This window comes from Alosa alosa, chromosome 17 (assembly GCF_017589495.1).
Source record: "Alosa alosa isolate M-15738 ecotype Scorff River chromosome 17, AALO_Geno_1.1, whole genome shotgun sequence".
NCBI lineage: Eukaryota > Metazoa > Chordata > Actinopteri > Clupeiformes > Clupeidae > Alosa > Alosa alosa.
The window spans coordinates 4,009,944-4,034,435 of record NC_063205.1 but is presented as its reverse complement, the minus strand read 5'-3'; the positions used below and the strand labels follow the sequence as shown (position 1 = coordinate 4,034,435).

Below are 24,492 nucleotides of genomic sequence, written 5' to 3'. Positions count from 1 at the left end.
CTTCCTCCTGTTAAAAACAGGACAGCCATTAAAAAACTCTATGTAGGACATGGAGTAGAGTCTTCTAAGATGCAGTTGGCTTTTCTTAGAGGGGTGATGTCAGAGACTGAAGAGGGTTAGTCCGAGATGGAGGAGGAGGGGCTGAGAATCTGGGAGCATAGGTGGCCTTTGTCAGCTCCTTCCACTAGTTCCCCATAGTCCAGTCCTAGCCAGAACATCTCCTTGGTCTGTAACATTTAGCGGAACTCTCACACCATTCCACAAACTCACTGAGGACAGGCCCGTGATCTTGACGCAGTATCTGCCAGAGGGCAGCCATTAAAAAACCCTCTATCTGATGTCAGAGAACCTCTTGGACCAGCACCTTCTGTGTTCTTTGGGTCAAAAGTCAGTCCATACTGTTTTTCCATACGCCAGCATGTGAGGTTGAATGGTGTTAAAGGCAGACGAGAAACTCATGGCTTGCACCCTTCTCCCTGGACAAGGTGGATTAGTTAACAAACCAACAAAGATAATCTCTGAAGAGCCATGTCGACTGACATGATAATATTACATGATTTCATAGTTTGCTACTGCACATTTGTCGTAAAGGAATTTGCAATTTGCTGTTTCTCCGTAGATGGGTAGGGTTCAGCTGGTAAGGCGCGCCGTTTCCCCATATTACACATTAGTTTACCATAAAAATTACTTTATTTACATTTACAGTATTCATTTAGCAGACACTTTTTATTATCCAAAGTGACTTACATATGTCAATTACAAGGGCCATTGTCCCTGGAGCAACACTGAGCAACAGTGACCGAATGAAGGTGACCCATCCACATGTTCACATAAATCCCCACTGAGCAAGACTGAAACATGCCACCCGTGTCAGTGATATCAGTGTGCCACTTGTAATCCTTGTGTTTGTTATGAAAGATTTGGCAGACCTGTCACAACATGTTATTAATCATGTATTGAAGTTTACAAAGTCTAACCACGGATCTTGTTGCACACCTTGTGCCTTTTATTTGGTTTACAGACACAGATCATGACTGTGCGTAATGTCTTTTGTCTGTTGAACAGATGCCAATTCATGACTAGCCTCTGGAAACCCATAAGTCAACTAGTTGCCTTCATATGAGCTGTCTAAGATCCGCAACTCAAATACACTAAGCTGGAATTGACTGATGTCGTGCAGAACTGGAGTCCACTGACGTGTCCTCCATATAAATGGAAGTGAGAGGATTATTTCTCATCTACACACAGATAAATTAATACATGTGCACTCCCACTTACACACATTCTCATTGCATAGCATAGTGCTACTTTACTTTAATACTAAAATCCTCTTTGTGAATGTGGCAGGCGTCCTGTCACTAACCCAACACTGAGGTTAATCAGGCAGAGAGAGAGAGAGAGAGAGAGAGAGAGAGAGATGTCTGGCCCTGAAGGGTTGTCTTTATCTTTCTCTGGTTGCTTGCTTACTTTCTTTCATGCCCTGGCTTTATTTTCCCAGTTTCCTTTCTCATAACAGCACAGCAGCTAAGTGCAACAGGGGCATTCACACACAGAGGGACACTCGGCTGAGAATATTCTTCTCATGGTGAGCAGGTGTGTATTTCTTAGACACAGCATGTTCTTGTTTTGGTCTGTCTCTAATCCCCTCTCTCTCTATCGCTCTCTCATAGGAAAGTTTTTTTAAAAAAAGTAAAGAGATTACACTGTGAAGTAATTAACCCTCATCTTCCTCCTAACCTCCTAATTTCTATTTAATTCTACTTTTTTACCTTTTACTTTTAATCCTGCCTGCCTCCTTTTTTTACCCTACAATGTTCAGTGCTTTGAGTACATGATAAAGCGCTCTATAAATAAAATGTATTATTATTATTATTATTATTATTATTATTATCTTAACAAATGAAGACCATTTTTTTAATTGGGTCCTATCTATTTATTTTCACAGCGACACATGGTGCAAATATTACCCTGTGAAATATGAGACTGCTGCAGAGCTCCTTTGAATAAAACTTGCGCATGTGAGCTGACTGGATCAGGTGGACCATCAGTCTGCTCTGCTCAAGGTTGTCAGGGAGAGCAAGAGTGAAAGCAGGAGCAACTCTGTTCTGTTTCTGGAATCTGTTATAACCACCATTGCAGAAATGGAGGCTTACAGTCATGGACCTGTCCAGCTGGATGCAGAGCAAAGTGGTCAAATACTGGGCTACAGTAAGACTGAGGGTAACCTACTGCCAACTCCTCACCTGCTTTCGGATAGAGACCTTCACTTCCACAGACCCTCCTATGGATTCGGACATGGGCATGAAACAGCAGCTCAGCGCTACAATGCTACCCGCATCCAGGCTGGATTTGAACCGGAAAGGTAAGAGAAGGGGCGTAAAGTGGGAATAGGGGGCTTATGGTCTTATAGGCCATGGTGTTAAGTTAACTATGCTTGTCTGAATTTTATGAATCCGATGATGGTGTTTAACCTGATGTAGGCAAATCTAAGAATGCAAAATATGTCATTGTCAGTTTCTTTTAAACCCATAAAACCTTTGGGTACCACAAATAAGTGTGTCACATGTTCTCATGTTGCTGGAACAGATGAGACCTTATGTCTTGGTATTTTTGGACTGGCAGACTGGATATCCTTGAGCTGTGCGCACCAAACAGTGAGAATGCAAAGCTGCAGTAAAATCCAAATGGGCCTAAATTGGTGCTTTAAATAGACACTCATACAGTACATGAGGAATCTCTGACCCATATATCTGGTGACCCACATATGGAGAAACACACAGGACCTCTTGAGGTTTCACCATGGTTTATTACTGACTTAAATATAATCACTTAGAGCAGGCCATGTTGGTATATCTTTCCTGTTTTTGATATTATATTATTTTAAGATTGCAGGCACAAGGCACTTCCTTTCCCAGAATTGTCCAATTAAAAGAAACTTGAAAGAGACAAATCTGCGAGTTAATCAGTGAGACATCAGTGTACACTAACGTATGTCTAATCTGTGTGCTACTGAGGTAATAGTGCAAATGTATGCAATGTGGATACTTTTATCTGACTGACAGTCTTTGTTTCTGCTGGTACTCACATGGACTGTGCTAGGCAGGCATGTGAGCCTGCTCTCTATACATGATGTAGGTAAGGAAGACTGTAACCAATCTATGTTGTTGTTTTTAGTTTTTATCCTTGCTGTGTATGTCATTGATAGCACTCTATGGCACTCAGATGTTTCACTATCTTCTCTGTTAACGGTGCAGGTAGTCACAGATTAGGAGGTCTACACAGAATATTAAGTATGTCACAGCTGATGTGTGTGTGTAATCTGCAGGCCATGTTTCTGCTTGACTGTTAAAACACTATGGTTGGTGGTCATTGGTTATGCTTGGGCATTCCTGTCATTCTTCCTATGCTTTTTGAAGACTTTCCTTATATCCGGAAAATACAGGTGCATCCTAATGCATGCAGCTGCTGCCTGTTTTTAAATGTGATGTGATGTCAGTTGAACTTCAACCCATCAACCCAGCAGTGACCTTTGCCATGCAAATGATACCAAAAATAGATTTTTGATTGAAACAAATATCTTGCCTCAAATACAAACCAAAACTTCTAGAATTACTAGAAGTGCAAAATGGGTCATTAGTTACTGTTTACTTACAGTAATCTGCTATTGTCTTACCCTCCACTGACTCAACATATGCTGCAATGACTGACTAGTACTGTTGTGTCTGAGGACAGAATAATATATGTCTTTGCGTGTGTGTGTGTGTGTGTGTGTGTGTGTGTATGCATGCACGTAAACTTGCACGCTTGTACTTCCTAGTGTACATTTGTGCACTAGGAAGTCCTCACATCGTACTATTATTAGTCTGGGTATAGAGCACACTCTCCTGCCTTCATTTGTCTAACTGGATGCTTTCATTAGATACTTAAAATGTATCCCCTTAAAAATGCACTTGACCAAAGTGTGTGTGTGTGTGTGTGTGTGTGTGTGTGTTGCTTAAATATATTGTCAAGACATTGTAAATGTTGTTCACTGCATTCAGAGAAAGGAAAAGGAAAAGGCAAATACTTTTTGCCAACGTTGGTCTTAAAGTTTTTTCAATGACTGTAACTGATAGTGTACTGTAGTTGGAAATGGTTGTTTTCTGAGGAATATCTACAAAGGTGCGCACAATGCAGGTCCCATTCATTGCAACCATCACTCCTGTGCTACACTGGCACATTACACTACATGAGCAGGATGATAATCATAGTTGAATAAAAGCATTAGCATTTGTAGGGTTTATTATGAGCAGAAAGAAAGAGCTTTCATCATAAACATCAATCTGTTGTAGTTTGGAGGCAATAGAATTTCAAGAAACTGATAATATATCACAAAGGCGCATCACTGCATCCACAGAACAGTAAGCTGGCTATAACCAAGACAGAAAGTGAATCATGACCCACTTACGAGAATTAAAGTATCAGTCTCTATTTTCAGAATCTTTGTAAATAGTACCTTCAAAAATGAAAGAGGTGAGGTGACAGAATATTGCCCTCCTAGCCAGAGTTTCAATGTAAAACTATCTGAGAATGTCCAATTAAATTATTAAAATAGGCAAAAGAAAAAGATTGGATCATATAGTCACATGGAAATCCTATTGAGCTGTTGTGGGATAAGCTTGACCATATGGTTTGGGAAGTTAGATTGGCCCAATCCGAATTTTAGGAGATGCATTAGGTGACATTTCTGCAGCCTAACTCAACACATTGACAACACAAATTCCAAAAATTCTGTAAGACTCTTATCATTGCAAATTGAGGATCCTTCAAACCATTGCAATGCCTTAGCTTATATTTATTTAATTTTTTAATGGGTAAAAATATGAAATGAATTGTGACATGAGTCATTGTAAAATTTTGATCAGTTTATATGTTCTGCCTGGCTTCGAGTCAGTTGAGATTAATCTTCAAATGCTGAACCAGTTTTGTCATCTGCAAATTGTTTAGTTGTAACTGGTCTCAGCTGACTTCTAAATACAACAGTGGTGCTCTCAGTTAGCCAGCTCAAATCCAGCACTGACATAGTGGATTCTCATTTGATAGCAATCACAAAAATCAGCCTAGTACAGGGATAAGCTTTTTCATTTTGCAAGCTAACACATATTTTACATTAAGCATAGACTACAGTTGTTTTCAAATCCCACTGAAGACCAAGTATCCCAGGCCTTTCTAATGTGCTGCTGGCTAAATGTTCCGTCATTGTATCTTAAACAGGCCTAGTAGGAACCAAGGCTGACATTTTTGTGCACTGAAAGTCTGTTGAAAGTGAGGGGAAGGTTAACTGCTCTCTACAGCCATTCATATAGATACCACATCAGTCAGGCCCCAAGTTACAAACATAAATAAGAATAAATAGGCCTAACAATCAGCCTATGTCTAAAAAATAACGACAATAATGATAGATTATAGATTAGGCCTAACGCATTGTAACATTTCAGTATTTGATTTAATAGCCTATAGCCTAATTAAAAAATAAGATAAAACAGTATAAGTAGGCCTACTTTAATGTCCGTTTAAACACAGGAATTTGTCTTGCATTACAACTCAGCAGCATAGAAAGACATTAAAAAATAACATTCAAATATCAAATAAACAGATACGGCTCGGGTCCGGACAGAATAAACTATAAACTGGTTACAAAGCCCAAGATTCACATGTTGCCAACTAGGCTACATTGTAGTATGAAAGGGTTAACCCAGCCGTCACCACGTGGATGATGCTACATTTGAGGGGAGGATGTGACGCGGCGACATAAACTGTCTTTTTAACGCTGAAACACTGTAGCCAGAGAAAGAACCCAACTTTTGTGGGACCGTCAAACTTCGTTAACAGCAGCAAGACGAAAGGTAATAATGTACTTTTACTTGTAGGCCTACCTTCATTAGTGTACTTTGTAGAGATTAAGTGAACCAACTAACGCTAGAGTAAACGTTTGCGGGTAGGCTGTGTTATTCATTATGTCAGAAAGCCTGATTTGAAATGCTGAGGAATAGCTTGTGTAACTTCAATGGTTTCAGGACTACGGATTTAAAATATTTCGCTTAATGCATAGCACTGTGGCTACATCATATGGAATTTTCTCAAGGTTAGCATACAGATTTGTTTGACTGCTACTCGCTAAGGGCAGCTAACATTACTAAAGGCAGGCTACGACGACACGTTGTCTAGCCTACTCATGCTCAGGATGCATGGTGACGTTTTCCTACGGTTCTGTTAGTTTGCTGTATTGATTACAATCACATCGCATCCTTATACAGCAAGCAAGTTGTTTGCTACTGTCATAGCAAATAGAAACTGTCTAACACGTGTGTTTATATTGGGCCTGTGAAGAACATGCATCTTTATGAAAATAGGGGATTGCACCCCGTAACGTTAGCCTACTTCATAGACATGCATTGTGAAGTGAGCAGTCTGCGCAGATAAAAATGTGCCATCACGCCTCTAAATATAGCATTTTGGAAATGTTGTGACGATGCAGATTTGTGTGTGTGTGTGCGTGTGCAAAGGTTGCACTCCACCCTGATGCAAGTGATTTAGGATGGATGTGCGCTATGTGGGTCAGCAGGCCAGTCGACCACATTTCAGATATGAATGAATTGCGTCAAAACGGGAGTACCAGGTAGTAGACATGCATTTTTGCCCTGTTTGACACTGGAATCACATTCGGGGTACACCTATTAATAAAGTGCTACTCTTCAAATACAACGGAAAGGTAGATGACAAGCCACCTCATTTGGCTAGTATGAAATAATGTCAGGATCATCAACCTGATAGGGGAGTAGCCTAATCATGTTGTTTTGGCTCAAAATAGGCTACATTATAGCATTTTTGTTGGAAGTTATTGAGCCATGGGCTCTGAAGTGCTGTCAATGTATTTGTTTATTGTAAAGTAGGCATTATCTTAATGATATCCAAGCCATGTGCCTTCACGTCACAGCAACTGATGCTAGTTATGCATCCCTGTCTCTGTTCAAAACAATCATAGCCTCACTCTCTCCCTTTCTCCCTTCCCTCAACAGTATGGCTGATTACTTGATCAGTGGAGGCACAGGTTATGTCCCTGAGGATGGACTGTCAGCACAGCAGCTCTTTTCTGTTGGTGATGGACTCACCTACAAGTAAGTGGTACAGATGTCATTGACACCTTTCTGAAGAGAAACCTTTAATCTAAGTGAACCGCTAAGACTGGGAGAGGGTCAGAGCAATGTAATGGGCAACACGTTGCGTTTTAAATTGGCAGATCAGATCAGCAGTCTGTCGCAGACGGACTCAAGGCGGAAGAGCTATGCTCTAGTGGGGACGGTATTACTTACAAGTGAGTAGCCAATGGTCGACTTTATTTCCATCTGTTTACGACACTACACTGTTACCTGCCGCTTGAATGTTCATAGGGGAAGCAAATAATTCTTTCTCCATTCAAACCAGTCCAGTCCACTCAAAATATAATAAATACTACTCAGAGAAGGCAGAAGCCTGGGTGCCCTGTCAGAACATTCAGCAATACATTAGTTGCAAATAAAAGGGGCAGAGCGTAGTCACCTAGGTTGAAATTCTGATCACTGCTTGCTATCATGTTTGTCTGTGAATGACTTTTGCTTCCAATAGTGATATGATTACATTCTGGCTGTCATGAAGAATCACAGTGCATGTCTTGATACCTGATTCTTTGAGATGATGGTGATTGGAAACCTGATCATATATTAAATGAATTAACACAAAGGAATTCATCATATGATCTCTAATAATTTTCTGCATTCTAATATTCTAAGTTGTCTAACAACACAATAGTTTAGTGGTCAAAATGTTTTGCACATTGAACTCTACAGGTGAATGCTCTATGAGGACTTTGACAGTGAATGCTTTGACTTGGTGTCATTCTGATTGTTTTCTTCAGTTGCTGACCATTTGTGTCCAACTCCTATTCCTGTCAAACTAACAAATATAGTTTTACTGACTAACCACCTACATATTGTTTTCCTTTGGTCAATAACTTAAGTGTACAGTGCTGTAGCTGCAAATCCATCGTAAAGATGCATCAAATGCATGTTGGTAAGCATTCATATAATGTATATTGTAGGATTTAAAAAGTTTAAAATGATCATGGTATGCATTTGGAAAGGGTGGGTGGGAGATGTGTGGGGGTGGTTGCAAATGAATCTTCAGATCTCTGTTGGAAGATCATTGACTGAGGGTAGGATGTCATTTATAGTGCACAGGGTTAATTGAGCATGTGCCACTGTGTAGTGGATGTCAGGCCGGGCTGTAATGAATTCCACACCGGGACAGAATGCTTGGCACATGACTGTCCTGAGGCTCTGTCATGTGAGGCCCTTGGGCTGAGTGTGGGGGTGGGAGGTAGGAGGTAGGCCCAGGTTCTGTGGAATGGTGTATGTGATGGGATCATAATAATTTTTGACACAAGTGCATGACACTACTCCCACATACTGCACAGCCTTTCTTGCATAACCATATGTGTTCACACTAGCATGTAGAGAGAGAGTATTTCCTATCCTGGTTCAAGTTCACACTACTGTGTTATTGCAGAGGGAATGCAGCAGATCTGTCTCACTGATCTTTTCACATCAGCATGAAAGAAATACCTGGCCCAGGAGAATTGGAAGTCTAACAGTAGTTCAGATTGTCCAGTTGAAGAATTGTCCTGTAATCTGGTTTCCGGATACAATTACTACATCAGGACTCTGTGTGTACAAGCGGATTTGGTAGCAGCCAGGTGGCACTGCCCATGCACAAAATAGCCCACCAGCTGGTAGTATTAGGCTATTTCAAGAAAAGTAGGCAAAATACTGGTCCCTTTAGACATCAGTCTCATTGGCACATAACTGGTTCATATTAGATGTATTTCCTCATGTAAATTAGGTTATAAATTGACCTGAGAAAGTAGATTCTAAATGTCTTAATGAATTTGCCAGGTAGATGTATGTAAATTCCGAATGTCACTAAATATACAGAAGAAGGAAACACTCAGTTCAAATGTCATTATAGGGTTGATCCATGAAAGATTCTTCATAATGAAGAATCTTTGGGCAAGGCTACTTAAAAAAAAAAAATGGTAATTTGACTAACAAATGAATCTTTTTGGTTTCCCATACTTGTGCAATTTCCATTCTTTGGATTTCCATTCTTCTGCAAATAGTGGTGCACAGTTCACTACAGTCAGTATGCCTCCAATAAGTCATAGGTCCGGTATCCTGACAAGTCAATCATCTTTGGGCAAGGTTACTTGAATAGTAATTTGACTAACATTTCTGTTTTTGTGTGCAAATGGATTTCAATTATTGGGCCAATAGTGATTGCACAATTCACTACTCAATTGTCCTCCTATAAGATTAGAACTTGTGGCATTTTTGGTATGCTGACAAGTAAATAAACAATAAGTTGGTTATATAGACTGTACAGCAGGCAATGTTTGAGGCATACCAGTTGGATTTACATCTAGACTCCACTACAATATACACTTTATTTCTACTTGTCCAAAGTCTTAAAACCTATGGCATTTTGACAGCATTTCATCACACTTACAAAAACATTTCCTGATTTATTTATAATGAAACTGGTGGCCTGCTCATGTAAGTACAGACACACCCCTGTGCGTTCAGCTGGCAAAGCAGTCTTATTTTAGGCCCTGTCTGCCCACTTTCTGTGGAGGAGGAAAGCATACTGTGCTCTCAATGTGGTCAGGGAGCCCCCCCTCTTTCCTCTCTGTCTGTCTGTCTTCTAAAACTCCCTCCTTTTCTCTTTCTTTCTCTTGCATGAGCCACCATTCTATCCTTTGTCACATGCTGTCTGTTTTCTTTCTTTGTGGTTCCCTGTACAGCTGACTTTCCATGCTGGCACTTCTCCCTGCCTTATTTCCCTATTCCCTCCATCTGCCTCTCTCTCAGGGTCACTGTTAAATAAACTAGGGCCTATTCCTCCAGTCTACGTTCACACCCATTTGCTAAACCACACAGTGAGCCTCCCATCTGATTGAGGAGCAGGCTAACCACTGTGGTCACACTCCAGCCTGCATTGTTTATATATCCAGTCTGACTGCAACTACATTCACCCATTCCCCATGAGTTGTTTTGTTATATATCCAGTCTGACTGCAACTAAATTCACCCATTCCCCATGAGTTGTTTCAGACACAGCAGTTTGAATATGTATAAATGTCTAAATGTCAATTTTAGAACAGAAGGCCTAGTTATCCAATACTCAGTTACACTGTCACACTGTAGGCTATAGTGACTAGTTTAACTATAGGAGTAGTTATATGAAATCATGTGATTACTAATTATAGTGTAAGTATAGTGTTTTACATGTTTGAGTGACCTACTTCAGCTTGTGGACGATGCTGTTTCATGACGGGGCGCTTAGATCCACTTATGTGTCTGGTTGTTCTCTTATCTGTACTCCTCCTCTATTTCAGCGACTTTCTGATTCTGCCTGGATTTATAGACTTCAGTGCTGATGACGTGGTAAGCATCCTGCTTGTGCTTTATAAACTTGAGTCCTTTAATGATATTGGAAAAGCGCATACACACCACATATTACTTTGACCTTGGAACTATTCATGTCATGAGGTTTGGGGACTCTGGTTTGCTTATGATCAATAGAGCTGAATTAGGCAAATGTTCACAAACAACTAGCTGCCATCTGGGGAGCCATAGCATTACCACATTCAAAGCAAAATGGCTGCCTGCAGTCTCGCCTTCCAAATCTCTCTTTTGCTCTCACTGTGGATCTTTATTTTTGTCTTTGGTCCCATGTTGCCTCATTAGTACATTGATTTGGTTGTTTCTTTTTGTGTCTTTTTGTTTTTTTTTTAAATTCGGCTCATTATAATTTCACTTGGAGGGGGTGATGACACCATTCTAGCCTGATGCCTAAACCTGGTCTCCATGTGTTTGCTGTGTCCAGCATTTGTTAAAGTTTAAAATCATCCAAATGTGATTCTGTTCAAATGACATCAGATCAAGTATGGTGATACAAACCTCAAGCACATGTAAGTGAGCAAGTGCTCATCACAAGCCCCTACTCACAGGAGCACATTTAGGCACGCAGAGCAGAAATTCTCTCATGATGAAGCTTTTCCACGTGCAGATATGGTCCTGTGCAGTCATACCTCGTGCTCAAGTTTGTAGCAAATGAAATGGCATAATTAGATTATTTGCTAAAAAGCACTTGTATTCAATATGTAAAGTCCAAAAGTGTGTGTGTGTGTGAGCGACAGATTCCTCCTTTATCTTCCTTTCACTTTTGTGCTTATTAATTATTATTTGTGCTCATCATGTGAACAGGTACTGAGGGAGGTGCTCAGATTGTTTTGAATGAATAAATGGAGTAATATAGTCCAAATATTTTAAATTATGCATGTTTTTACAGAATTAAACTCACTGGTGACGGCCGACCAGTATTGACCCGCGGGTCAGGCGGGTAGGATGTGTAGATAATATTGCGGGTTGTGCGCGGATCGGGTCAAAATCGTTGGATAGCAAAGTGAGCTATATCCATGAAAATAGCCATGCGCGAAGTAAGATTTCCACCTCCTCTCTCTGTCTCAAATACACATGGACAAGATTTCCACCTCCTCTCTCTGTCTCAAATGCACATGCACATTGGACATGAAAATACTCCATAGGAGGGGACAAAGCTTATCCACACAATCAATTAAATTTGATTCTAATGATCCAGATGATGGCCTCAAAGACGCGTCTATTTAATAAAACGCCTGATGTAAGTGAACACTACTCCATGATATGGATGCAACCACTTTACTCCTCATTAAAATTGGCAATTGGTGGGTCGGATTGGGTTCAGGTCGATGTTTAACGCATATTTTGTCTGGTTGGGCAGGGCAGATTAGATCTCCAATGGGTCATAAAAACCCCGACCCACGCATACTACTCCCATTCTTTTTAGACATTCAGTAATAGTCTGCCCTCTTGTGGAGAAATCGACACACATCAAAATCTAAGAACTGAATTTGCTGAAATTATGACATGGTAGAGTTGCTGCTAAAATGAAAATTTTCCTCTGTAGGATCTCACATCTGCTTTAACCAGAAAGATCACACTGAAGACACCACTCGTTTCATCGCCAATGGACACAGTTACGGAGTCCTCAATGGCCATAGCCATGGCGGTAAGGGCCTCTTCGTGTGTGTGTGTGTGTGTGTGTGTGTGTGTGTGTGTGCGTGTGTGTGTGTGTGTGTGTGTGTGTGTGTGTGTGTGTGCGCGCGCGCGTGCGTGTTTGCTGTGTCTGCTAGAAATGGCTTCCTCTAATGGCTGAATTGTTTTCTAGCTGATGGGGGGCATTGGTCTTATCCATCACAACTGCACTCCAGAATTTCAGGCCAATGAAGTTCGCAAAGTGAAGGTGAGATTGTGTTTTTAAAGATTATAAACAGATTACAATGCCTTTACATTCATGAATTCCTGCTGAAGCTCTAAAACTCTAGCAGATCTTTTCTTCACATATTGGTGTACTTTTTTGTGTGCTTGTCTTACTGATGAGGCACAAGCTTGAGTGCTTTTATGTCTGTGGATAAGATTTCAACCATGCTAAAATCTCTATCTATCTACTCTGTCTGTCTATCTGTCTATCTATCTCTCTGTCTGTCTGTCTGTCTGTCTGTCTGTCTGTCTGTCTGTCTGTCTGTCTGTCTGTCTGTCTGTCTGTCTCTATCTATCTGTCTGTCTCTGTCTATCTGTCTGTCTCTATCTATCTGTCTGTCTCTGTCTATCTGTCTGTCTCTATCTATCTGTCTGTCTCTATCTATCTGTCTGTGTCTGTCTGTGTCTATCTATCTATCTATCTATCTGTGTCTGTCTGTGTCTATCTATCTGTCTGTCTCTCTGTCTGTCTGTCTATCTATCTCTCTGTCTGTCTATCTGTCTCTATCTCTCTGTCTCTGTAGAGGTTTGAGCAAGGATTCATCACAGACCCAGTGGTGATGAGCCCACACCATACAGTGGGTGATGTGTTTGAGGCGAAGGTACGCCATGGCTTCTCAGGCATCCCCGTCACAGAAACAGGCAAGATGGGCGGCATATTGGTGGGCATCGTCACATCACGAGACATTGACTTCCTGTTGGAGAAGGACCATGGCAAGCCTTTGTCTGAGGTATGTTTGCCTACATGTCTGCTTTGGGGTTGTGATATTTGTGTGTGTGTGTGTGTGTGTGTGTGTGTGTGTGTGTGTGTGTTTGCTCTTATGACGTGTGTTTTTTTTCTCCAGGTGATGACTAAAAGAGAAGAACTTGTTGTTGCTCCAGCTGGTGTCACTTTGAAAGAAGCAAATGACATACTTCAGCGCAGCAAGAAAGGTAACTATTTAACCGTCCAGGTTAATGAAAAACCTAAATCCCAAATCATTTGTCTGTAAATAATTGAATATCCATGTTATGGTTTATTCATTTATCCTGTATGTTTTGTTTTTTTTGTTTACTGTGAATTAATATGAAATGATCAAAACTGAAATAGGTTTAAGAGCTTGATTGCTAACAGACATCTGTGTTTCCATTTAGGCAAGCTTCCCATTGTGAATGACAAGGATGAGTTGGTAGCCATCATAGCTCGCACTGACCTGAAGAAGAACAGGGACTACCCACTGGCCTCCAAAGACTCTCGCAAACAGCTGCTGTGTGGTGCTGCCATCGGAACCCGTGAAGACGACAAGTACCGCCTAGACTTGCTGGCCCAGGCTGGAGTGGACGTAGTAGTGCTGGTGAGGAGGATTATGATCTGTGGAAGCCATCCTTAGGCCAGTCAAAATACCAACTAGAAGCCTTTATTACCAGGCTTGTGCTCTAATAATAGATTTGTGAATGTTAAGTTTGTCATCGCCACTGGGAGGGATCCAGTCACAGAATTCTATGCCAAATGAATCATTGATAACTAACTTTGAGCTGATAACGCACATTGAGCTGCTGACTCATTTGTCCAGTAATCTCTTGTAGTAATCTCAAACTACAAATTAGCATTATGGAATAATTATTTGTATGTTATACATATGTATATGTTGTCTCTTACTGATATTATGACATAAATAAATAGAACAGCTCTGAACATTTGTACCAATTCTTATGGCATTGCCAGCTCTATTCATTTACAGTGTTGATGTTTTTATTTTTTTTATCAGTGTAGGTTGGACCTCAATCTGCAAACTTCTTTTGAATGACACTTAGACAAATGATAAACGCTGCTAGATATGTAGATATGTAACGCTGTTCAACTGCTGACTACCTCTCCTCTCTTAGGATTCTTCCCAGGGCAACTCTGTGTATCAGATCAACATGATTCACTACATTAAGCAGAAACATCCAGAACTGCAGGTGGTTGGGGGGAATGGTGAGTGTTTTGCCTGTTAAGAATGGTTATGATGTGTTACCAATGCCTCTGTGTTATGAGTGCGTCTATATGAAGTCATTTCTCCTCCTGTCTCTTGTGAAGTGGTGACTGCTGCCCAGGCAAAAAACCTGATTGATGCTGGTGTGGATGCCTTGCGAGTCGGAATGGGTTGTGGTTCCATCTGCATCACCCAGGAAGGTCAGTAAGGGGCCCCCGTATTCACTAGCACAGGAGCTGATGTGAGGCCAGATGGAGGGTGGAGAGAACGGAGTTCAAATGAAGAGTGGCTGATTGCTATGCATGTTATTCCATCCATACATATGCCCACTGACCGACTGACCTTTCTTTTCCCAGTAATGGCCTGTGGGCGGCCACAAGGCACCTCGGTGTACAAAGTGGCTGAGTACGCCAGACGTTTTGGTGTCCCCATCATTGCAGACGGTGGCATTCAGACTGTGGGCCATATAGTGAAGGCTCTTTCTCTTGGAGCATCAACAGGTCTTTGTTCTTTGAATGATGTATATCTTTAATTTCGTTGTAACCTAATTGTTACATTTACACCATTGCATTGCACTCATCAGTTGACCTCTTGACCTCTGCCACCAACAGTGATGATGGGCTCTTTGCTGGCTGCCACTACTGAAGCCCCAGGTGAGTACTTTTTCTCAGACGGTGTGAGACTGAAGAAGTACAGAGGGATGGGCTCTTTGGACGCCATGGAGAAGAGCACCAGCAGTCAGAAGCGCTATTTCAGGTCTGAACACATTGAAGAATCATAACTCTATGTATTGGGCATGATGAGTGCTTCCAAATGTCATTTATGGTTGATTGTGATCTTTGCTGTGTGGCAGTGAGGGTGACAACGTTAAGGTGGCCCAGGGCGTATCGGGCTGTGTGCAGGATAAAGGCTCCATCCACAAATTTATTCCTTATCTTATTGCTGGCATTCAGCACGGCTGCCAGGATATTGGAGCCAAAAGCCTGTCTGTACTACGGTGGGTATCTGTTTGGGTTTTCCATGGTTTCTATTTGAGAAGGAAGAAGAGAGGCTTGAGTCTAACTTGCCTTGTTTTCTTTCTGGCTTCCCCATGCAGCTCCATGATGTACTCCGGAGAGCTCAAGTTTGAGAAGAGGACGATGTCTGCCCAGGTGGAGGGAGGAGTGCACGGTCTCCACTCGTAAGTCAGCAGGGAGTCTGTGGAGCGCTAGGGGCATCAGGAGTTTGAGGGCTAACTGGGGGCAGTAGTGACCTAGCCTTTGGTTCTGCTGACCACTTTAGCACTATTCTAACCCCTTTCTGAAGCCAGTAACATCATTAGCTTTGACATGGATGTATTATTATTCAGCTGACCAAAGTAAAGCAGCTCAGTAGAACACATTTGTATGTAGTCTTCATCCACAGTGAAATCTCTCCTCTGTTTGTCTCTCTGCCTGGTCTGTAGGTACTCTTTTGTACCATGTAAGTACATGCTAAGCTTGTAGTCAAGAGTCCTAAACATGGTTGCTGTAGTGATATGCCCCAGTAGGTTGGGAGGAATTCAGTCGCCACATTAACATGCCCTGACGAGAATAAGCCTGGTCTCTCCTTTCGGAACTCTCCCTTCAAGATGTTGACCCACCAGGCCTCTTTGCATGATTTGACTAGGTTGTCCTTCACGATTTGACCTTCAGGTCTGAACGGATCAGCTGTATGCTAATATGGTGACCAGTTGCTGTAGACTGAGCGAGTGGCATATGGATTTGTTTTGATCTGTATCCAGTATTGTGGGTTTTGAAATGTAACCGTTGTGTTCACAGTTACGAGAAGCGACTGTACTGAGACTGCAGTGAGGAGACGTGTGAGGGAGGCGCCTGATGTCCCTACTGCAGCAGCGACCAAACGCAAACGATGTATCTGACCAAACCTCATCTGACCCATAGAGTCCACTCCACAGACCTCCCTGTTCCTCTCATTGTCCCTCACTAATGGGATGGTAGGACCGAGGGACCCCCTTCTGAACATATGGGTTTTGCACTAGATGGGGCACCAGGGTTTACACAAAACAGTCCCAGTTAACATTGAACTAGTGAGATCTTGTTTCTGTGCGTGTGTGAGTGTGCGTGCGCAAGAGTGTGTGTGTGTGTGTGTGTGTGCACTTGTGTTTGTTATGGTGGTGATAATCACAGTGAATATGGCCTTTCTGGTTCTTGTGAAGTGGTTTCTAGTCTCTGAAGCCACAATGAGACGCTGCACCATTATCAGCAGTTCCAATTCTCCATTGCCAACAAACATCCAGATGTCCACTCAATGCCCAAAGAGCGTCACAGTACCTCTCATGTATAATGGCAAATTTAATGTTTTGTAGCCATCAGTTATAACACATGGAGCAGTTTTGTACCCATCAAATTTTTCTTTTTGAAATTTCAAAATGTGTATGTTCCAACATCTTGATGTGTATATCTAACTCATGGTGTCTTCCTCACCATGTTTCGCATCACCAATTCTGTGATGGCCCAGGTCAAGGGTATTGTCGATGTATAAGCTTACGTTTTGTATTGGTATGCCATACCCATCAAAGAACCTTTAAGCCAAATGAATAGTCATTCTTTCTTAATGAAGATTTGTTCGGTGTACTGTGTCTGCTTATTTTAAGGTTTGGGACCAGAAGCTAAATCTAGCTTTGTTTTTTTCTGGGATAGTTCTCACCCTAAGGTGTCTGACAATCGAGAATCTCCTGACTGGAATTTTCTGAACGTTATTCCCGACTGATGAAGGAGAGACTGTGGCTGCATGAGGGTTTTGATATGCATGCTCTCTTAATTGATTATTTTTTTTATATATAGCTATATCATGGCTGTATTTGTACTACACTTTTTACTCTAAACCTACAGCTGATGTGTGTATGTATTTATCATGCTCTAACTTGACATCCAAGCCCGTCAGGAAGCATCAGGAGTTACCAGTCACATAACAGTATTTTGTTCATTATTAACTTCTAGTATGTATTTGTCTTACGTTGTTACTCTTGCATTGGCCTATGTGTTGCCATTAATATGCCTTGAAATAGAGAATCAGATGCAGAATGCTGAGGTCAGAAGTCTTCTATCTAAACAAGCTTAGATACAGCCATTGTTTGCTCAGTACTTGTCACAGGTTGATGGTTAAACATTTTTGATGCATAACATTGGGTCTTTTGAAGTGTGCTTCATAGTCTTCACTTTCTGTGCATCTTGCATCTTGGGTGTAGTGCCCACTGCATTGGAGAAAATGCAGGTTTTGCTGCGAATATTACCTCATCCTCAGACACGCAGTGGTTGATCATTGTTGTACTATATGTTCATGTACATGATGTGTGAAGATGATGCAAATAACAGATGTTTGTTGCTAGTTGAAGGTTGCATCATGGTCAAAAATCTCTTGACACGTGAATATTCAACACAATATTTAGCTTACATTCAAATTGCTTATGCTGTCAAACATTGTTGTCAAATAAATTGAAAAAATAAAGTTTATCACAAAGGATAGATTGGAATATTTTTCATTTTATTCTATTGTAATTAAGCCATTAGTTGTCATCACTGATATCCTTTCTATATAGCATTTCACCAACAGATTTATAAAATAACATGCACACTAAAAATGTAGAAATTCACATCTTTGTTAATGTTTTGCTAAAGAATATGGGGGGTAGTACAAATTTTGGCAGATACATAGCTTAGCACATTACTTATATTCAAAGGTATAACCCGTCTGAGTACAATCAATGCAATCTAGCAGCCTCTTTTTGACAGCATGTTCCTAATGCCACCAGAGGGGGGCAATACAATACTGTTACAAAATACTGTGCATCTCTTCTATAGGGCAAAGCGGATGTCTCATCAAGCAGTACGAAATCATACAAAACTGAAATTAAATGGTTTTACCTGTAATATGCATTATATATGTATATTTATATAAAATTTGATAATACCTTTCAATTCTATTTAAATGGATTAACATTTCAGTAGTTATTCAGTCACAGTATTCTTTCTTTATGTAGAATATAAAATGTTTTATACAAACAGGCTTACAATTATCAACAATATCACTTATCTGAAACTTTCCAAAAAGTTTACAAATCTCTGCATCACACAGTTTTATATTTTACAAATTTTACAAAATCAGCCCTGACTTCCAGAACTCTGGCACTTCATGCACCTATAAGTCACTTACATGAGTCCTCCTATCTGGACAATGTACAGCTTTATTTATTAACCTGCAAAAATGCCTCGGATATTGATTGTGGCTTTGATTTTTTAGCTTTGGGCTCATTGACTTAAAAATCATCTTAAGGTCAGAAGTATCTCCTCATTAGAACGAATGGACAATACTAAGAGATGCTCTGTACCGACCTAAGACAATCGCAAATACACTCTAAGCTTAATATCCTTGTCAAAATCAGTGTTTCACAACAGAATATTAGTTTACATTAATGTTGAATAGACAAGCTAGACTGCACTATGAAAAGTAGACACAATGCACCTTTGATTTGGCTAGTCTTCATTCAGCAACACAAAACTGTCCATTTCCAATATCAATCCTTGCTTTAGCACTTTAGACAGTAGATCATCAGCCTGTTGATTTCACTTCTACATTACCGTATTTATACTTACAAGGTTTATAAATCTGTGCTTATTTATGTCAGTGTACATATTGGAAACTATATACTTTACAAGTCAATAGTTTCACTACAGATGCTCAGCGCATCTATCTGTCTGCACACACTTTTGAATTCCTCCTGGACTGACTGGTCCAGCTCCGAGCGTTGGTCCAAACTCTCCTGCGAAACCAAGTCCAGATTACGGTACTGTCTCTGGTGGTCAGAGGGCAGCATGCGGCCTGAGCTGCCACTGAGGGAGGATGGCCGGGGATTCGGCTCTGGACTGGAGCAGAGGACTAAGGAGGGGTCGGCCAGGGAGGGCCTGCACAGAGAAGACGTGCTGGAACTTCCTCGCCAGCCCTCGGGGGACGAACAGCAGGACGACGTGGCGGGAGAAAGGGAAGGGGGGGGCTGCAGGCTCACCCCCGAGGCCTCCTTTGGCTCACGGCTGGGGAGAGAAGCCTGAGGGAGGATCTCCACGCAGGACGCTGTCCGGAAAAGACCTGGGTCTGAGGGGAGACTCTCCCTGAGTGGCAGGGTGCAGCTGGACTGGGCTATCAGGGTGCCGCGCGGGTCCAGGGACTGGTCACAGAAGCTGAAGGGCCTGAGAGGACTGAAGAGGCTCATGGGAAAGAGGTCCTCACTGAAGAGAGCCTCGTCGATGCTGCGACGCAAGTTGATGGGGGATGGAGGTCGCAGGTCCGTTGTGGAGTCACTGGCACAGGATGACTCCCTTGTGTCAGGAATGGCATCAGGTTGGTCAAGGTCAAAATCTCGATAGGCCAGGGCACGGTTGCTATGATATAATAGGTCCAGCCCATTTAGACTGTTTCCCAGTCGCTCATCAACCAGGGAATACAGGGGAAGACACTCTGTCTCCCCATGGCCAATGGTATCACAGATGGCTAGCTTTTCTTGCTGGTTCAAGGCCCAGTGGTAGGTCCCTGGAAGGATGGGAGATTTGGCAGCCAGTAATTCTGTCCAGCAGTTTCCAGGCTGTGGCAGGTGGTCGGAGCAGTAAACAGGCTGTGCTACCACCAGGGCCAGGGCGAGGCATACTCCAGCCTCACAAATCCGACAGCTGAGCTGGAAAGACCACCAGGGCCAGGGCTTGAACACCTCTGGACCACCAGCAAAGCCCAATGCGTGAAGCATGGCATAAAGCTGCAGGCCGGCACAGGCTAGTGACAGAACGGCAGAGAGCAGGACGGCTGCGGCAGCTCGCTCCCATTCACGGCTCTCTGCAAAGGGACAGCGGTTGTAGCGCTCCGCTGGAGTCGGGGAGGTGTTGTTGAGGTGGTATATGTGTTTGGAGTCGGCGCGCACGTAACAGTAGAACACAAAGTAAGCGGCCGACAGAAACGAGGCCAGGACTACGAAAGCCCCTCTGGAGACCAGGGAGAGGAAGAGGCAGAGCGGCGCCCCCTGCTGCTCTGTGCCGAGCAGGGTCATGGGGCCAAACGCGGCAGTGAAGTGGAGCAGCACCAGGCAGGCTAGAAAGCACGGCCTCTGGAAGGCTGAGTAGGAGAGCTGCATCCTGGAGCGCATGGAGAGCAGTAAGAAGACCAGGCCGAACGCCGCAGTCAGGCAAGGGAAGGGAGCTTCGTACAGCCACAGAGACGCCTCAGCGGAGCCTAGTCTCCCCTGGTGCCCGTAGGCGTCGTACAGCAGGGCAAAGGCCCTGGTGCTGCCAGCCGCCAACAGGAAGATGCTGACCAGAGCAAAGTAGCCACATCCTGAGGGGCAACGCAGCGGCAGACAAAGCAGGTTTAGGGCTGAGGCGAGGGTGACCAGAGAGAACACCCCGCCCAGACCATAAATATGTGCCTCCCAAGCCAGTCCCCAAGTTGCCATGGCACTGTTCCAGTCAGAGTGGAGAGCTACAAACATTGGTGAGGCTGGCACAAGGAGAGAGTTACTTGATTGGTTGTAGACGAATGTGGTGGTGTTTGCAGGGTCCTTGTGACTCGGAAATATGGGGGGCCAGTTGTCAGTGGTATTGCAGATTCCTGACCGCTCCATATTGCAGTCTGGGAGTAGAGACATGTCCGTGGGAGCTGGACCAGTTCCCCAGTCCTCCGTTGATGAGGGTGTGACTTCTGAAAAACAAGAGATGTCTGGCTTAGTCATTACACACCCAAAGGGTCTTGTCTTTATCATACAAAGCTGGCTGTTACATGTTGCTGTGTGTAGAAACAATAACATGTCGACCACAGGGTGCTTTCAAAGCTGTGTCACTCATGATAATGTCTGCTTGGGGAGAAAATCTGGTACCATGCCAGGTCTCTGAAAGTATGCTCATTTCTGCGTTAATCCGCAATAAAAGTGAGGCTCTGCAAGTGGCAGGCTCGTGCTGAGCAGGGGACAGAAGTGGAGAGAACAGAGGGGGAGCTGCCAGGGATCACGCTGCACTTATTCCTGACAACATTCTGCCAACATCTGCTGTTTCCATCCAGAATTACGATGGTGTCTTGCATGTCACTGAGCAGCGTGGGAGGAAGTGGCCATCTTTACTCCCTGTGGCTTGGCTCTGAAACTTAAGGGTGTTACATCAATCTTCTGAGACCTATGTTAAAATGGCCTGAGCTGTGTGTGTTTAAGGTTGCTCTGTGAATGGGTGCCTGCTGGCCAGTCCACAAATATCACACAACCTCACACACACACACACACACACATGCTCTTTTGTGTAAATCATCTTCTGCATGTGGATGATCTGTAGTTTCTATGTTTCTGGTTTCTAGTATCACGGAAACACCACAAATAAAGTTTATCACTGTAAGGGACACACAAATGCCCTATTTCAAATCTTAGTTGTCCTCACATGCTCACATGCCACCGTGTCCATGGTTTACAGGAGAGATGCAGGATGAAGGAAGGGCTCAATGTCACTGAGTAGATGACCCTTATTAACCAGATTGTGCTTAGATTTCTCGCTCTCATTCCACCTGTTAAACCATCAAGCATTCTTAAAAGAGTTCTCTTCCGCCTCTTCTCTTCCACCTGAGGCAAAGACTAAGGACTGAGGCCACTGCATACTTCACAGTTAACATACTTCATGCAATGGTGCTATATATTCCCAAATCTTTCTCCCACTTTTGAAAATGAACAAATGGTAAATTCATTATGCTTGTCTTATTTGTGTGCCACAGAGGGGAGAGTTGGGGGGGGGGTTAGGACTATTCTAAGGGCCCAGCACTGCCTGGGGGCTCTCAGAGAGCCCCTCAATAATACTATATATCATCGGGGGGCACATTGTCATAGGGCCCACATTTTCTAGCAGCACCCCTGTCTTTGACTATTAGCAGACAACTTCCTTCCACACCCTTCTTTGCATGCAAGGCATTGTTTATGTTCTTGAAGGGCCTCTTTTGAGCTCCCGATTCCTATAGGCAGCTTTTGTTCTTTTTTATCCTTCCTGAGGCCAGTCTGACCAAAAATACTCCATCTGGGCGTTGGTCAGCCACAACATTAAATTGTTGCATGTTACTTTAGAGGCGACCATATGCATGTATGTGTGTATGCACGCAGCATACCCTTTGGAAAATAAATGAATGTCTCTGTCTGTTATTGTTGTTCCTCCCCCACTCTGTGTGATTAATGTGATGAGGTTTCCTGAAGAGGGTGTGTCTTACTGTTCATTAGCCAGCCAAAGAGACGTCCCTCTCTCTAATCAGGAAACCACAACACCAAACTGCACCCTGACGAGTGCTCCTCAGATCCCAGGGAGTCGGGCTAGGCTGCTGTGTGCCCTTTAATAGGTTGTTAAACACATAACTCAGCCACATCCTGCAGAGAGACAACTGTCAGCAGGCATCAACTCGAGGCCATCACTCATGTGCAAGCAACATCATCATCAACTTCAAAGCATCAAACATAGGGATTTCAGTAAGCCAATGCAAGATTATTGTTGAAGAGAATGTATCCCTTTGATGATGTCTATTGCACAAGCATGGAAAACGAGCTCATAGTTCCTGTGTCGTTGTGAGTAAATGCAGCAGGGTGGCTTTGTTTTTACTGATGCAGTGTTTTTTTAATTAGCGCCGCTGAATTCTTAATGATCACAAATGAGATGTGGTTAAGGCTGATTCCCTTGTGCGTCATTAGCTTTTGTGTGGCTCAGATGAGGACGAACGAGAAACAGTTTCTACTGAGAACACACATCTGACATTCATAATGGCAGTATACCTGCAAAGTATTTTCTAAGCAGGTGTTATACTATAATACAAAAAAAGGGGCTTTGAATATACTTCAAAGATTTGCCTGGCAACAATGTATCAGATCTGCACATGCACAATACTGTCTGATCCACACCCAGGCCTGAAATAACAACAACTGATAAAGGAAAAGGAAAAAAAACCTACTGAAAGTATTCCAAGAGCTGCACTGGTGAGCTAACTGGAAACAGGAAGAGGCTGTGTGGATGTGCTTTGTATGTCCAGTGGCTTGCTTACTTTAGTGGGACGATGCCATTCTCCCTGAGGCATGAAAATGTGACCAATCTCTGGGCTCTTGTCCGACTTTCCATCTGCCTTCTCCTGCCTGTCAGTCAGTGATTAGTATGGCCTGGATTCTGTCAGGGAGGTCGGAGTGATGACCCTTTTGGATTCTGCCCAATTTAAACCACTCACCATGTACAACAGCATATGTGTGACTAGGTCATCATCAGTAGCCGTTGGCTGATATTCCACCAGGCATACTGATGTTTGTAACAGTAGCATAATTCATTTGAATAGAACAATATAAATAATTATGCTTATAAATATTAGTCAAAGACCTGGATATTTTCAACCTAAGGCTCTGACGTTAGTGGATAGGATTCAGTTCATTTGAAAAACCGTCCTGATTTCTTGTAGTGCTGTGGTAACTGGTTTGATGCAACACATCTGATCCTGGCACAGCGTTCTATATAATTAGGATTGGGATGTTCTGCCATCATTAAATCCAAGGGCTCGTTTAGCTCTCATCTGTTTGACTTCACTTTTAATTTAAGCTGGCTGAAAAGGCAATTTACTCAGACTTCAGCATGAAGTGATCTCATACATACTGAGGTAGCCCAAACTACGCTAACCAGCATGTGTGGAGGAGTGGGGGCTTTGTGAGTATTGCCATCAAAACAGAACACTGGCTTGTTAAACTCATTCTGTCTGAAACAGATTCACATCCCTACCATGGTGCTTTCTTAGCTGAGAGATATTGATACATGGGGGGGATAAATCCATTGCTTGAGAAAGGCTCCCTTCTAAACTACATTCAGCGACTATTTTGTTCTATGATCTTTTTCCCCCATGGTCTATTAATGGAATTTAGGTTACGGATGTGCCACAGAGATATGGGTTATGTTTGAGTCCACAAACTACTGTTATGGATGCCACAGAGATATGGGTTATGACTTAGTCCATAAACTACTGTTATGGATCTGCCATAGAGATATGGGTTATGTGTGAGTCCACAAACTACTTCTACATCTTCATCATCTGCATATC

At 42.7% G+C, this 24,492-nt stretch overlaps 2 protein-coding genes across 7 annotated transcripts in view; one reads left to right on the top strand and one right to left on the bottom strand.

Moving 5' to 3' along the window:
• Positions 1-1,423: 1,423 nt before the first annotated feature.
• On the top strand, positions 1,424-17,894 carry impdh1b (IMP (inosine 5'-monophosphate) dehydrogenase 1b). 6 transcript variants are annotated; one of them, XM_048267460.1, is made up of 17 exons: positions 1,429-1,593; positions 1,946-2,362; positions 7,059-7,157; positions 7,280-7,354; positions 10,468-10,516; positions 12,081-12,182; positions 12,342-12,416; positions 12,958-13,164; positions 13,279-13,366; positions 13,568-13,767; positions 14,300-14,390; positions 14,493-14,588; positions 14,745-14,888; positions 15,000-15,144; positions 15,242-15,385; positions 15,485-15,568; positions 16,188-17,894. In XM_048267460.1, exons 2-17 carry the CDS (start codon positions 2,142-2,144, stop codon positions 16,207-16,209), a joined length of 1,842 nt encoding a protein of 613 aa, XP_048123417.1. In that variant the 5' UTR covers positions 1,429-1,593; positions 1,946-2,141; the 3' UTR covers positions 16,210-17,894. The 6 variants fall into 6 exon arrangements, with proteins under 6 accessions (XP_048123416.1, XP_048123415.1, XP_048123417.1 ...); XM_048267461.1 differs by lacking the exon at positions 7,280-7,354 and having other exon boundaries at positions 1,430-1,593; XM_048267463.1 differs by lacking the exons at positions 1,429-1,593; positions 1,946-2,362 and adding an exon at positions 5,741-5,885.
• Positions 17,893-24,492, bottom strand: part of prrt4b (proline rich transmembrane protein 4b) — a 17,227-nt gene continuing 10,627 nt past the window's right edge. The window contains exon 4 of the mRNA XM_048267457.1: positions 17,893-21,108. Within this exon, the coding sequence (XP_048123414.1) occupies positions 19,079-21,108 (2,030 nt within the window). The 3' untranslated portion in view covers positions 17,893-19,078. The remainder of the gene's footprint in view (positions 21,109-24,492) is intronic.